The following is a 14,890-nucleotide window of genomic DNA, read 5'->3' as shown; positions in this document are numbered from 1 at the left end:
TCTAGTCAGGAAGATGAGCAATAATTATTTACCCTACAAGCTATCTGAAAGCTGTAGGCTTCTCAATGTAAGCAAATAAAATTGTCCACTTACAATGTAAATCTATTCCAAAAAACAGCTTTGAAGAAATGGAATTGTGTGGTTCCATGTCTATTGTCTTTCAATTACTCTTTATCACGTGCACATTGTCTTTTTAATGCCATACAAATTAATCCAATGTATGCCCATACACAATAATCTAGGATCTCTCCCTCTATTGCATTATCAAATCTGCCCTCAGTAACATTGTGAAATTCTTAAATCATTAATGAAACTGAATTAAATATTTAACTCTGTAGATAAAAGAACAGCCAGGGGTGGCATCTCTGTACAACTTATTTGAGAATACATGGTCCACGTGATGCAGGAAGACGAAATTGCAGCTGCAGCTGCAGGTATGACCAGGAGCAAAACCAGCAAAATAATGCTCTCTTTTAAATCACCCTGTGGGAATGTGATTACACACAATGTATAGCGTTGCTCATTAAGAAGCCTCCTCATTTCTAAATAGAGACAATCTAGAAAATGATCTGTGCCTACACTGGTAATGATACACCTGTCTGTTTTACTACAGCCTATTGAAAAAGAAAAGACTAAACAAAGATGCACAACCTAAGGGGGAAAAAACACTATTACCTTCCCCCACCAATAAGAGTCTATATAGAGACACTAGTCATTTAGCACCTGTAAGTATGACTTGTATCTAGAATTACTATGAACATTTTCCAAAGAAGTCTGTTGCATGTGGATTTCTTTTAAACTAACAGCATGCATATTAGAGTGCAACCGCAGCCAAGCTGGGTCAGACCAAAGGTCCACACAGTTTAATGTCCTGCCTCTGATAACGGCCAGTACTAGAAAGAACAAAAACAGGGCAAATATATACCTTATTACATTTAAATGTCATCATCAACAGGAACAGAACTGACAACAGTGTGTGTCATTCTTCAAAAATGCTCTATTCTTTAGTATCTTATTTTGACAAATGCACTAAGTTTACAATCCAAGACAGAACTGATTACAAGAGAATTTGTCTCATAGCAAATACTGGTGGCACAAAACACCTACTGAAAGCAAGTCGACTTGCTGTCCAATAAGAATCTAATTTTGTTGGTTTTTCACTTGTCAAAGCTGACACACAGAACCCAGCACAAGGCTCCCAGGATTTCTATTTAAGATCCTACTGGCTAAAGAGGTCCTAGTCTAAGTCAGGAAGTGCACTGAGTCACCTACAAGCGAAAAGCTGTCACAGGCAGTTGCATAACTTCTTACTTCATCAATAACAGTGTGCTGCCAACTTCACTTTTCAGTGAACAAACAAACAAAAACTTCTCCACCAACTCTGTTTTTGCACACCCTTGGAACCCTATACCACAAGTTTGGTTCTCAAAACCCACAGTGCATTACATGGAAAAAAAGAAAATTATAAATAGTAATGAACACTATCAAGAAGAAAAAGAGCCTTGTCTTTTTACATTAAAGATGACTGTAAAAAAAATAACTAACGTAAAATTAATTACAATAAAACTCCACACAGGTCACACATCGGAAGAGATAAAAAGGAAAGAGGGCTTCTGAACAGCATCCTACCTCTAGAATATCTATCAGGACATTCTCTTCTGGCTGTTTTGTGCTCCGAACATTCTCCAGCAGGATGGAGTAGTAAACACCTTGTGGGTCAGACTGGTACAGGTTGTATGTGTCTGTCTGGTACCACTCCTGAACAGCCACAAATACCTGGTTTTCATCTGTACTGATTATCTGTAAATCCTGTAGAAAAATAAGGTACAAAATGAGTCATTTTCCCATCACCTTTATTTTGCAAGCAATAATCTGGCCAGGAGTACCAGGGGGAAAAAAAAAATCTGTTTGAAAGTTTAGTGGCAGTAATCTCTCAACCTAATGCTAATAAACACACTGTATCCCACCACTCCAAGATGGCCAGTCACTGCCTTCTGGCTACAGGTTATCATAGGGAATGCACTCCAGGTTAGTGAAGACCAAAAATCATGAAATGTGTGAAGACTGTGATCTGCTTTTGTTTTTCTGGGAGTCAGCTTCTTGAACAAAACTCACAGTTAGTGGGTTTCAACATAAAAAGCTGCTGCCAATTTTGGCAATTTCATCAGGGGCTAAGAGTGAAGGAAAAGGAAAAAAACACAGTGAATTATTTTCCAAGATCTGGATGAGAGTCAATGAAAAATCCATATGTTCTGATCATCATAAACAACGAAAATAATCTAAAAATAATCCACAGGTACCTAAAGAAATAAGAACTACTTTGGCCAAAGTTCTTTTAGTTTCCCCAGCTTCTTCACTCCAAGTTTTCTAGGGAAAAAGTGCACAGCTGGGGAAAATAATTTAACACTAACATTAAATAGAAGAAACAAAGCAGGAAGTATGAATACTGAGCTAAACTTAGTAAATAGAAAATAGAACATGAGTTTGCAATAGCATATGGCAACAGAAAGGCGAATATTGGAGATACATAGAAAATGACATCTAGTCATGGAAACAGAAGGGTTGTAAACTCTTTATGACTTTCTTGTTACTTCAGCTGGAATACTGTATGCAGTTCTGGTCACCTTATTACTGGAGAAATAACTAACATGATGGAATGGATATGAAATAAAGCTACCAACACGTAAAGAGATAATGAGTTTGGGGAAAACAGGCTTTAAAAAAGATCAACAAAACAATGTCATAGACTTCTTTGTAACAGAGAAGCCAAACAAATTCCATAAGAATCCAGTTCACACTAGAGAAGATGAGTACGTGCAACACCAAACACTTGACAAAGCATGGCAGTCACACTTTAGGCAAAATGCATTATCATGACTGAAGCACTTAGATTAAAAAAAAAAAATAGAAATAAAAGTACACTGGAAAGATTTTTAATATAAACAAAAGATGGTTATTAAACAACTAACCGTTCAGTCAAATTCAAGTTATTTTTACGTATCTGACACATTTCAACACAAACTAACTTAATGAAGAGTTCTATTGTCTAGACAGTTTCCTATCAATGATAGATCTCAAAGCCATTTTCTAAAGTTGAAGTCTTTACACTAAGGTAGATTTTTGTTTAGCATCCATTAGTAGACCTCTTTTTCTTGTACATAGAAATTACTCCAGAACAGAGAGTCTGACAGAAGTTTGACTCTTTCAATCTGAGTACTACACAGTGACTGTTCTGGCACAGGAATGCCAGCAAAACACTACAATTGATCCCGCCAGGTTCTTTAAAAAGCCTCCTAAATGTACAGAACTCTTCACCTGCTGCCTTAAATCAGGTTAATATGCGACTAGGTAGTCCACACTATACCACAGCGAACACTGAAGTTGCCTTTTCTTTTACAGCCTGAAAGTAGTTCTTCTGACTATCCAATAAACAGGGATGGAAGTGGGAGAATCAAACAAACAAGTAAAGAAGGGTAAACAGTACTTTTTTCTTTTTTCCAAGTGAAAAGCTGTAGAAAATCCTTTCTCTCCTGTGTTGCTAGAGCTATTAGCAAGCTTTCAGCAAAATTATCAACTACATTATCAAAATAAAACACTTGCACAGTGCCATAAACAAATGCAAAGCTTTACTTTCCTTGCCCCAAGTACTTGGAATCTAAACAAGACTTAAAGAGCAAATGCAAAATGACACATAGGATAGAAGTGCAAAGAAGAGAGCCTGAAAACTGCCTGTAATTGAAAATATACAAGGAGGTTTCAAGAAGCAACCATAAAGGAGGAAAGGTAAGATCAGCTGCAGTGGCTGTATGCACTTTGGCACAGGTGAGAGCAGAGAGAGGCCAGGACTAGACACAGCTCTCGTTCCTCAGCGTGTGGTGGGAGATGCAGAGCATTCCCACAGGACAGTGTGGAAGCAATGAAGAAAGAGCCAAACTGTGTGGTGCAGAAGGGCAGGAAGATTAATTTTGGACAGACTGGAAGGAATAGGTGAAAGGAAGAAGGGTTAGATTGGAGAAGTTAATTTTAACAAGTGAGAGTTTACTTCTCTCTTGGCTCTAACTGTTACAAAGAGGTTTGTACACTTAACTTGTTTGACACACCATTTTTTTCTGAGGCAAGAACCTCACAGATTCTGATTTCAGCAAGTGAAACTGCCTTTCAATTTCCTTGAACTTTATTTCTTCCATTCAGAGTTTACACTTTCAGACTTCCAGTTCAGCTTTATCACTATCGCTTTTAACAGCTTCTCTTTTTCATTTCCCTCAAGAAGCAACAGTCCTTCAGTTAGACTGCTTTGCAGTAATCCTGCAGAACCCTTTCTGACCATTGTCATGATATAATCCTCTGAGAAAATTAATTGATGAAGTAAGGAAAGCTGCAAATTTCATGCCTGATTTTTAAACGTTCTTTAAACTCCCGAATGACACAGACTGTTTAAATTCAGCTAAAACAAACCTAAACTAAAACCCATTCACTTTCATGCCACTCTCTTACCATTCCTATGCTGCAAATCTATAATTAAAAAGAAGAAACTGCTCAACCAATGCAGAAGCCCAGTTCTGCAATGTTTCAGCCCAGCTCAACAGGTGACAAGCACCTGAGGAAGAGAGGATGTCAGCAAAAACTGCTAGACAGAACTTACAGTCACTAAAGAGTTAACTAGTAAGACACCTGAGAGAGAAGAAATAACTTGCTTCAGGGAATGCAATTTTTTATTGCTTTACCTAATTCATGGTCACAGATACTACCTTAGGCTGTAATCTCTGCAGATTCTATAAGCAAAGCATTCATTCCTCGATTATTGCACACTTGGAGTATCATAATCATGTGGCTGGACCCCCTCTTTACTCTCTCCATATTATGCAGGATATTCAGAGCCCCACTGATCACCTATTTTTTTTTCAGTAAGCTGGGTATTCACACATTATTTTCTCAAATTCATTAATAAGCATCTCCTTGGCTAATTTTAGAGCTCCTCAGGATTTGGAAAATTCCATATTATCATTGATCAGATTTTTGTTTATGTCCAGCATGCCTTTTTATGTACACACAATATACGAGCTTTTATCCTTTCCTTTCCTTTCTATATTCAAATGAGAGAGTCCCTGTACTTTCAGGTGCTCTAAGGCAGAATCTTCATCCAAGTTTGCCACACCAACCACACCATTTCCTCTAGTGAAATTTCTCCATGAACATCCTTTCTTTCATCTCTACCACTTTACCTTTGCTCTGTCCATTCTGCCTTAGTCCTACGTCTTGCTGACCCAAACATCCATACATCCACTCTCTTGCCATTTTCACTTCCCTCTCTCCCTTTTTTTAAATTTGCTTTGCAAAGCTCACTAACAGCAATCTATATCAGAAATAAACCATCATTCCCAAATATAATCCCTAAGGTCAGCCGGCCGCTTTTCTCTTTGCTTTGTCTCATCTTTTTAGGTTGCAAGTTCTTGTACAGTTCTGAGAATACTACATATACTGATAGTTGTATTGTCCAAAGCTCTTTTTCTTTACTTCTAAAAGTCTGTGAAACTTCTCAGTTCCGTTTCCTACAATGCTTCTTAAGCACCATGTCCTGTGAATTCCTTTGTCACGATGTTGCCTTCACCCTCCTCTCTATACTGGGTATTGTTACACCAAGCACAGATTTCTGCATGATCATCACTAAAAATCTATGGAGCTATTCACAGGCCCAGATCAGTGGCTTTCAACCCAGAACCAGGGATAGGCCTATGGTGCAACCACAGAAGTCTGTGAAGTGCTCTAAAATCCACAATGCAAACAAGTCCACAGGGTTGTTTGACTGTGGATGTATGAGAGGAGAGGAGACACAAAACAGCCTTCAAATACATGATCGGCTGCCCCAAGGCAAATGGAATAAACTGTCTTCTATGTCTACTAGGAGTTTAATACTGTGTGTGAATCACAGCTAAGGGGATTTAGGTTAGACATCAGAAAATCCTTCTATAGTAGGGCCATAGTCATAACCATTGAGGATTAATTGCTTTGGGAGCTAAAGTAGCCGTCATCTTTGGGAGCTGTTAAGAGTATATTAAACAAACATCTGTCAGGATTGGTTTAAGGCAGATGACTATGCTTCCAAAAAGGACCTCTCAAGACCCATTCCAGGTCTATTGTCTATGATCCTGTGAAAATGGGGCAAAACAAAAGCAGTGCTTATTGAGCTTTCTCGAAATTTTCCAGAAACATATGGGAATGTCACCAAAAATAACAGTATTTTTTTAAATGCAAGAGCTGTAACTTCTTAATTATACTACAGAAAGTGTAAAATTTCCAGACAAATACAAATTTCATCTTGATCATAGAATTAGAGTTAACAGCAACCAGAATTACAGTTTTGAACCAGAATTCCCTCTATACAAAATGCTAGACAAATTCTGCAGGTGATCAAAGACTGCATATTAAAAACTGATATGATTAAACAGGGCATCTAATGACAGGTCATAGCACTCCTGTTCTCTCAGTGACTTCTAAGCTAGTTTGTATCTGACATCAGTGGCAGAAAACATAATAATTCAAATAAACACTAAGACAGCTTCAAAGCAATACTGGAAATAGTTGGACATGTACACAGGGCAGAATCCTGCCAAAAGACAGGAATTTCCTTGAAGTGATACACATCACATGGATAGACCTGGTCTATTAAACAAAATAAATGAGTCTGAAGGGTGCGTGTATGACGCTGAAAGAATTGTGCATTGTCAGCCACGAAACACAGAGCAAGCATCCAAGAAACTCTGCCAGCATGCGGAAAGTAAGGATCAGATTTTCCTAAGAACATCCACACTGCTCCAGAATTATTTGTTGGCTTTCAACAGGGAGGTACCAACATGATCACTCTAACATTTTCCCCAAATTATGTGCTTTTAATGTTGTTAAATCTGTTTTCACAGAAGTCTGAATGAACACCAGATCAAAAGTCAGAATCTGTCAAGAAGTCCAAAAGCATAAATAGTTGAGAGAGTTTTCATTTTTGGAGGTGGGGGTTGTGGGGAGGAAGGAAAGAGAACTATGTTGTTTCCATTGTACACCATTCCATATCACCTACACATAGTAATGCAGATGCCTATAAACCTGTTAATACCTTTTAGAATTTTATATTCAAGAAACACTTAATCTGATTTACTATATTACTAACTGTGATAAGAAACCCTGTGATACAAATACAGGATTACACCCAGAAGACACAAGGATGTGAAAGATGACAAGGATCACACTGCAAGCTAATGATCCCTTGTGCAGGCAAAATGCGCTGACAAACTAGAAAATGCCATCAAATGAAAACACTGTAGGCAGGATTCAGAACAGTCTGTGTAATGCTATGCAAGTAGAACTGTGGTGCTCTGGCCAACAAGGCAAATACAAAACAACCTCAAATTCCTGTTTTCCAAATCTTACAATTTTCAAGCTAATGCCATACTTTTTCCCCCACTTTCAATCTTTTAATGCTTAAGTTTGGCAATGTGTTAACCTGAAGCAAGTGATAAATTAAACAGAGAATTACCAGGAGTAAATGTATCACAAGTACAACATATGTAAGCACTCAGAACTGTGTAGTATCAGCCTTGACCTCCAGATGCACTACATTTATACCCCTATAATCTCTTAAGTACAATCAAGGTAACTGGATGGCATATATCCCAAAGATAATCTCCCTAATCTTCCTTGCCTGGCTGAGTAAAACGGTGCAAGGGGAGAAATCAATAACAAGTTACACCATGAAGAAAAGAACAGCTCCATGAGAAGCCACCTGAAATGGATCTGTAAGACTGGGGAGCCATTCAGACAGACAGCTGCTACAACATTGGCTCACTTGCTATTTCTGTGACACTTCCCAGGAAAGGAATACTTCTACTGCATCAAATACACTACTATTTGTATTTCTGTTTTATTTCTCTTTACTCCTTTTTCAACAGCCACTCCAGTGGCCTTTTAGTAGGACGGAGAAGTAGTCTCGCTTCAGCTGCAAACTGCTCTTCTGTCTAACAGACTAACAAACTCAGCCAAAGCATCCATCGAGTGACGGGTGGCAGAGGTGGTGAAGGACCACCCATGCAAAGAAACAATCCTTGGGAGATTAAGAGCCTAGCTAAATGAGTTTTGTATTCTCACTAATTAGTAGTCAAACCATCATACAGCTAGGGCTTCAAGAAAATTTGGTCTGCTGAGAAAAAGGCCTCGTGAATCTTTCTTGTCACTTCTACTGTTAACAAATGGACCCATTTAAGGAACCCTTGACAAAGTTATGGTTAGAGGTAGCTTGACAGAGAAGAAAATATTTGCTTTAAAACACTGATGATTATTTAGGGAAAAGGAGTAAAACTGTTAAAAAAAATTAATTTTGGTAGTGTCATACCTATTATTGAATGATGCAGACAAGTGTGGAAGAAAACTTCTGGTTAAAAGTAATGCATGTCTCAGACTGATGCAAGAAAGACTTGGGCTTTTTAGAGCCCCTCAGAAGAGTCAGTGTCACCTGGAAAAGCTGGTTGCACGAGACGATACTTTGTAAAGATATAATTGTTTGTTTGCAACAATAGCTTTTCAGCAAACAACACATTAGAAGAGTTTAACTTTGTGTTTTGAACTTATTTTTAGTTTCAGGAATACCAGTCTAAGCTTCTGTTGACAGAAGAGCCCTAGGTGATACTCAAATAAAGAGAATATGTAGAGTTCATAAAAAACATGAGAGATTCATATTGCCATGAAAGCATTAAATACATTCAGTTATTTCTAAGGCAATGGGATTGTTTTCTTCTTTTCATTTGTTCCCTGTATTCTCTTCTACCTTAGTTATCTGAAAGATTTTATATAACTGCCTATTTCACAAGATAGAAAAGATGCACAGAGATCATGATAGATAAAAGCAGCTTTTTCCATGCCATATCTTTTCAGAATTAAACATTTTACTTTCTGAATTGCAGTAGGATGTAACAGCTAATGTAGCTCTTCCATTATTAAGCTTTTGTAGCTGGCATGAACAAATGCAGAATCAATGAATGCCTTGTATCAGTTCATAAAAGCAGACCATTATCAGTCGATATATATCAGTTGATTTATCAGAGTTGGGACAGGAACTCAGAATAATTATTTCTTTAAAACTGTGACAGTAAAACTAACATGCCTTCTAGCATATTTTTGGTTTGGTCAGTATCTTTTGTTAACGTGCTGTTAGCAATACTTGGTGCTTAAACTATTAGAATGAACTAGTTCTCAGTTTTATAATTAGTCACATTATGGTAAGACTTAAAATCCCTAATAAGGAGTAGAAGCTAATGTAATCCTTCTTCTCCAAACCATACTCTGAGAGAGGTGAATCTGAGCTTCAAGGAACTTGTGTGCAATACAAGTGTGGCAACTCCCCTGCTGGGGCTACAGCTCATGACCCTCAGCACAACTGTTCTCTGCAGGAGCTGCTGCCAAAGCCCCTGCTCTGGGTTGAAAATGACCCAGCAGGGCCTGTTGAGGCCAACATCTCTGGATCTCCCTGGAACACACCTGCGTGAGCAGTCAACCGTCCCACGACACAAAGGTAATCCTGTTGCTCTTGGCTATGAGAAGGATTTAGTATTCATTTCCTAGAAGTTATTCACCTCTGCTCTAGCTTTAGCATCAGAGAACAAGCAATTTCAGTAAAATGGAATGTAGTCTCAGTATAATAGCCAACTTAGCTTAAAACAATAGCTCCAAATTTCCTGTACTGTTTTGGGGAGCATACTGGCAACCTTTAACGCTGATCTTATCAACCTCCAATACCATTCTGACTGGCAGCAGTCAACATATTAGCTCTGTGATTCAAAGGACTGTCAGTATCAAACATGCTAGAGAAAATCTCTAAACAGCAGGTCAAAGACGTAAAAAAAAATCTGATTTCTGCTCTTTAGATGGCCACCATCATCTCTGTTCTCTGTACATAAATATGTAGCTCCAATGTGTTACAACAAGGTGATCTAAGTGGGAATGTGGAGCTGGAGCCTGATGAAACACATGATGAATAAAATGAAACTTTGTACAAGTAAAGCTTGGCTGGAAGCTGCTTTTAGGTATGCTGACAGCTTTTTATTCATTAGCAAGGAGGCCTTGAAATATTCCAAAGATATATACAAACATATATCCTTCTCTAGGATTTTGCTTTGGAGTGTATTTGGACAAATTCAAACACAAACATGAACAATACTAAAAAAATGAATATTCTTTTGTAGATTTTCAGCCTGTGTCTAAAGAAAAAAAACAAATAACTTTTTCAATTACTCAGTTTTAAAATGTTCATTCTATCCTCATCAATAAAATCAGAGTGAAACAGCTGCACTGAGAAAGAATATTTGAAGTGCCCAGCATTATTTCCTCAGGCTAGGGCTTGGTGATCCAGCATACCTCTTCTAATGTTATTAGACAGATCCTTGACCAGCCTGTATTATTTTCTAGCTTGTCCACAGTTTTACATTGTCTGTACAGAATCACTGTTCAAACTCTGGCCCACGACATGCAACATTTTGCAGAGACCATTTGGAAAGAAATTTTTTGAGGCCTCATTCCATTCTCTTGGGAAAAAGAAATAAAGCCTATCTTAGACCTGCTTTATGTCCTGGTTAGGCTGAATAGGTTACTTACAAAAACTGAAACTCAGTTATTTCAAAAAGCTTGTAATTCTGTTTTTAAATAAACTTTTTAAAAAATTCCTTGTAAATTATTTCATTCTGTTTATCTCCTACCACCATACAACTAACACTCAATGTCATATATCCTCGAAGCACTGTTGATGTGCCAGTGCCTTTGCTGATACCCTGTTTCTTCGCAAAATTTCATCAGTAATTTGCTCATATTAATCCTTCCCTTCTGTTCAAATTAGATTGGAATATGCATTTCCATCGCATTCTGATGATTCTCATTGAAATATGATGCGATTAAAAAATTTCAGAGAGCTGTGTTCTTACTTATTTCATATTCAGTATCTAAAATATAATGTAAAGGGTAGCAAATCACTTTAAAAATGGATCTTTCACAGAAGAGGTTAAAATTTCTCACATTCACTACTGTTCTAATGGATGTCTGGCTTCCAGGCCCTCTTAGTGAAATTTTCAGCTCTGTTGTGTGCAGATACCAAAGAAACTTTTCTTGGAGGCATCATCAAAATGCTAAAGAGATGCAGTTTATTTCGTTCCACTTACTGGGTACTGTCTGAACTAGGATCAACACAAAAACATCCTTTTCCAAACGACACAGTCATCCTGTTCCTAGCTAGCTATTGACTCTATCCAAAATGAAACCATTAACTTCTAATTTATTTATTCAGTCAAGCCTGGAGTTAATCTGCTTAGCAGGGGAAAAAGACAAATAAACAAAAAACATATTTTCCAAGACAAAGAATTTAGCATGCAGCACTATTTCAAATAATCTAGACTACATATGACAAAAATGTAAGTGAGTTATGCCAGACGCTTTTTGAATATGTCAGAAATGGTGTATTAATATGCACTCAATAAGATCATATAACCAATAAACTGAGCACTATTTGCAGATTAATGGATTTTAAGGCTAGAAGATTAGTAGATCTCTTATTTCGCTCTCTGGTATCTTTCCAGCCAGTGAAATCCCAACAATTATTTCTGCCTACTTTTAAGATGCAGGAGGAGCAAATGACATATGTATGGTTATAGCAAATCTCAGAAAGGCACTCAGTTATGATTTGTAAACTTCAAAAAGTAAAGTATCTATCACTTTCCTTGGCACTTTTTCAAATGCTTAATCACCAAGAAGTTATTCAGAGTTTCTAATTTGAATGTGTCTGGATTCAGCTCCCAGCTATGGGTCTGTCTTTCTCTACTAAAGAGTTTTTAAGAACCAGTACTTTCTCTCCATAGGGAGGCTTCTTCACTATAATCAAGCTGCCTCCTGATCTTCCTTTTAAAAAAACAAATTTTACTTTTTTGCAGAATTATTTTTCTCTTAGATTGCTGCATTAATCTCGTTTATAGTGTGGTCCCACAAACACAACAGAGGCCATAGGAGACTGCAAAAGAGTGGTAGAAATGAATGATGGGGGCCAATTTCTTAAATTTGTTTTGCTGCCAAAAAAAGCTTCATGGGATAGATCTTTAAGTCCCTTACTGTCTGCCTTGTATCCAGCCCTCAAATGATGTTTGCTGCTGTTCTTCACAACTGATGCAAGTTCATCTATTTTAAACACAGATGCCTACAAGAATTTGACAATATTCTTCTTTAGTTCTGAGCTCTGAAAGCCTCCATCCATTTATTGCAATGTGTCAGATAGCTAGATCTTAACCCAAATAATGGTTTCTGCAGCTGGTCCAGGACGGTTCACGGCCCCCTCCCACACAGGCCCCTGGCAGCCCCTGCTACCGAAACCCTGCCGTTCATGCCCAATATGGGAAATTAATGATTAAACCCTTACATATCTGTACATGATACAGAGGCCTTTCATTTTCATATTTAGAGCTTTATATTCTCCTGTGGTTTTCCTAGCTACAAATTCCCGCAAGAGACCATAAAGGCTGCTTTGAAGGGCTTAAAAACACTGAAATAATTACGTGGATGGGTTGATACATTTGCCTGTCCTTGGTTAAACATTTCTTGGCAAAACAAACAAATAAGTATGTAGCTATCTGCATAATGCTGCTGGGAGAGTACTGATATTTCAGATTCTTGTTCAAATAGTATCTGAGGATTTGATTTCAGGGTTTTTTTAATGTGCTATATACTTAAAACTAGAAGATCTCAGACTACCACTTAGATTAAAGAAAAAAAAACCAAAGGTGAAAAAATAACATTAAACACATTATTTGCTTTATAACAATAACAAGAAAACAAGGACGTACTCAGCTGCCCTTCGTTAGTAAAACAGAGACTTAAACCAGTGCAATTCAAAACACACAAAGATAAAAGGTCTCAGTTACTCCTCTAACTCAGCAAGCCACAGAATCACAGGACGACAGGAGAAGTGAGGTTGCTGGGGACCTCAGGAGGTCTCTAGTGCAGCCTCTGCTCAGGACAGGGTCGCACCAGTTACGCAGGGCTTACCCCAGGTCGGTCTTTAAAACCCCCAAGTCGCTCTTCCTAAGGACTGCAGGAGCCTTCCAGCTATACTTCAAGTTATGGAAGGCATTCTTCAAACACCATCAACCAGCAAAATATGCATATATTACCATTCATGCTTGTATCAGAAAGCACCATATTAACTAAAAGTAACAAAAAAGTAATTGATTCTTGAAAGAAAACTCACTCAAAATCATTACATTGCCATTGCAGAGCTGTTCTGTGGAAGCAAGGCTTGAAACAAGAGAGTAAGCATATATCCCAAGTGAAATTCAGAAATCCTTACAATGTAAAATTGTGATCTCAGAGTAATGAGGTTTTAAAAAGGCAAAGGACAAACCTGACTGAGGTAAGAAGTTGAATAATAAAAGTATAAGGAAAAATGTATTGTGCATACTTACTTTTGGCAATGCGTATTTCGGTAACTTCATCTGTACAAAGCCGTTACGACGGTAAGACACATAATACTTTGTGCGATTTGCTGATGTTGTCTGTAGAAAGGAAAAACAGAACCTTGTGACAGTTCATGTTAAATCTAAAGAGTCTGTAATGGCAGAAATTTTTTTTTTTTAACCCGCAATTTAAATACACAGCTATTACTTCTATTGCATGGTATTAATTTACGGTTTACTCTTAAGGAGAGAAAGGAGAAAACAGACGCCAAGTAGATTCAAACTCCTTTGTTCTCCCCCACTTTAGGAAGAAAAAGGAATGTATCTTCCTCCCTTACCATTTGAGCAGTCTCGGATGATACCTGAGACTTTAGCATCTCCCCGTCCCCAGCCCCTCTTGCTACCCCTGTACCCTGCACCCCCAGTAGCCTCTCTCATTTCTGCCCTGCCACCAAAACCTGGGCAGAAGCGCCCCATAGGTAAGAAGGGGTAGGAAGGGTGCACGCCGGCAGCAAATACCAAGTACTTTCAGAGCAAGTGGTATCCAATAGCACTATTCAAAGCCAAATGTAAAAGGCTGAGTAAGTCATGCTAAGATTTATGTACAGCATTATGAATCATTATTGGGCTAATATTTTCTACATAGAATAAAACATTTCCCAGTGAAAGTCCTTGACATGGAAGACGATGATGCAAGTCTAAAGCTATTAGTCAAACAGTTCGAAAATCAATGTCCTGAATTCCATGCTGATATAGAGGGTTAAAACACGTATTTCAACTGTTTCCTTGTGTATTTAACTGAAGATAAGATTAGGTCTTGTGTGAAGACCTAATCCAGAGAACCTGGGGTTCTCTGAAGATTTCCACCCACAGCAAGCCAGAAACATGCATTAAAGGAACAGCAGCATAGATATTATCCATTAGCACCTTTCTCCCCTGTGTTACAGCAGATACACTGGTAACTTAAAGACTTTTATCTTAGTCACTTAAGAAATCAATGTATATATTGTTCCAAAGTAGCAAAAGGAAGATTCCAAAGAAGGACTGATGAAAACACTCAAGTGATGGCCTCTCTAGGTTTTTCTAGTCACAGATAAAATGCAAAACTCTGTGCTGGTGCACATCTCCAACTAGGCCTCTTGAGTACCATCAAATAAGATTAGCAATGGTTTTAATCTTTAATAAATAATATTTCACATCTTCTTCAAACATTTTTTCCTGGCAGATCAGCTAGGTATCAGCTATTTAGCCATTTTCACTAGGTTGATAAAAGGTGGCTGCTTTACAGGAATGGCCTGGTCAAAAAAGAAAATGGAAAAAATAAAACACACATTTTTTCTCTGGTTGTTACCATGACAAATCAGTTTGTGGAACAGAAGCACAAACAGAGTAATCTTCTTACTTTGACTTTGAAAATTTATTTT

General features: G+C 37.8%; 1 protein-coding gene across 7 annotated transcripts in view; it reads right to left on the bottom strand.

Moving 5' to 3' along the window:
- SORCS2 (sortilin related VPS10 domain containing receptor 2) overlaps positions 1 to 14,890 on the bottom strand; it is a 552,477-nt gene that overhangs the window by 85,187 nt on the left and 452,400 nt on the right. For all 7 annotated transcript variants that reach the window (XM_064511468.1, XM_064511470.1, XM_064511471.1 and 4 more), the window contains exons 8-9: positions 13,476 to 13,565; positions 1,630 to 1,809 (exon numbers count right to left, since the gene is read on the bottom strand). In XM_064511468.1, coding sequence (XP_064367538.1) covers positions 1,630 to 1,809; positions 13,476 to 13,565 — 270 coding nt within the window. The remainder of the gene's footprint in view (positions 1 to 1,629; positions 1,810 to 13,475; positions 13,566 to 14,890) is intronic.

Source organism: Dromaius novaehollandiae, chromosome 4 (assembly GCF_036370855.1).
Source record: "Dromaius novaehollandiae isolate bDroNov1 chromosome 4, bDroNov1.hap1, whole genome shotgun sequence".
Lineage (NCBI taxonomy): Eukaryota > Metazoa > Chordata > Aves > Casuariiformes > Dromaiidae > Dromaius > Dromaius novaehollandiae.
This window is presented reverse-complemented; position numbering and strand designations above follow the sequence as displayed.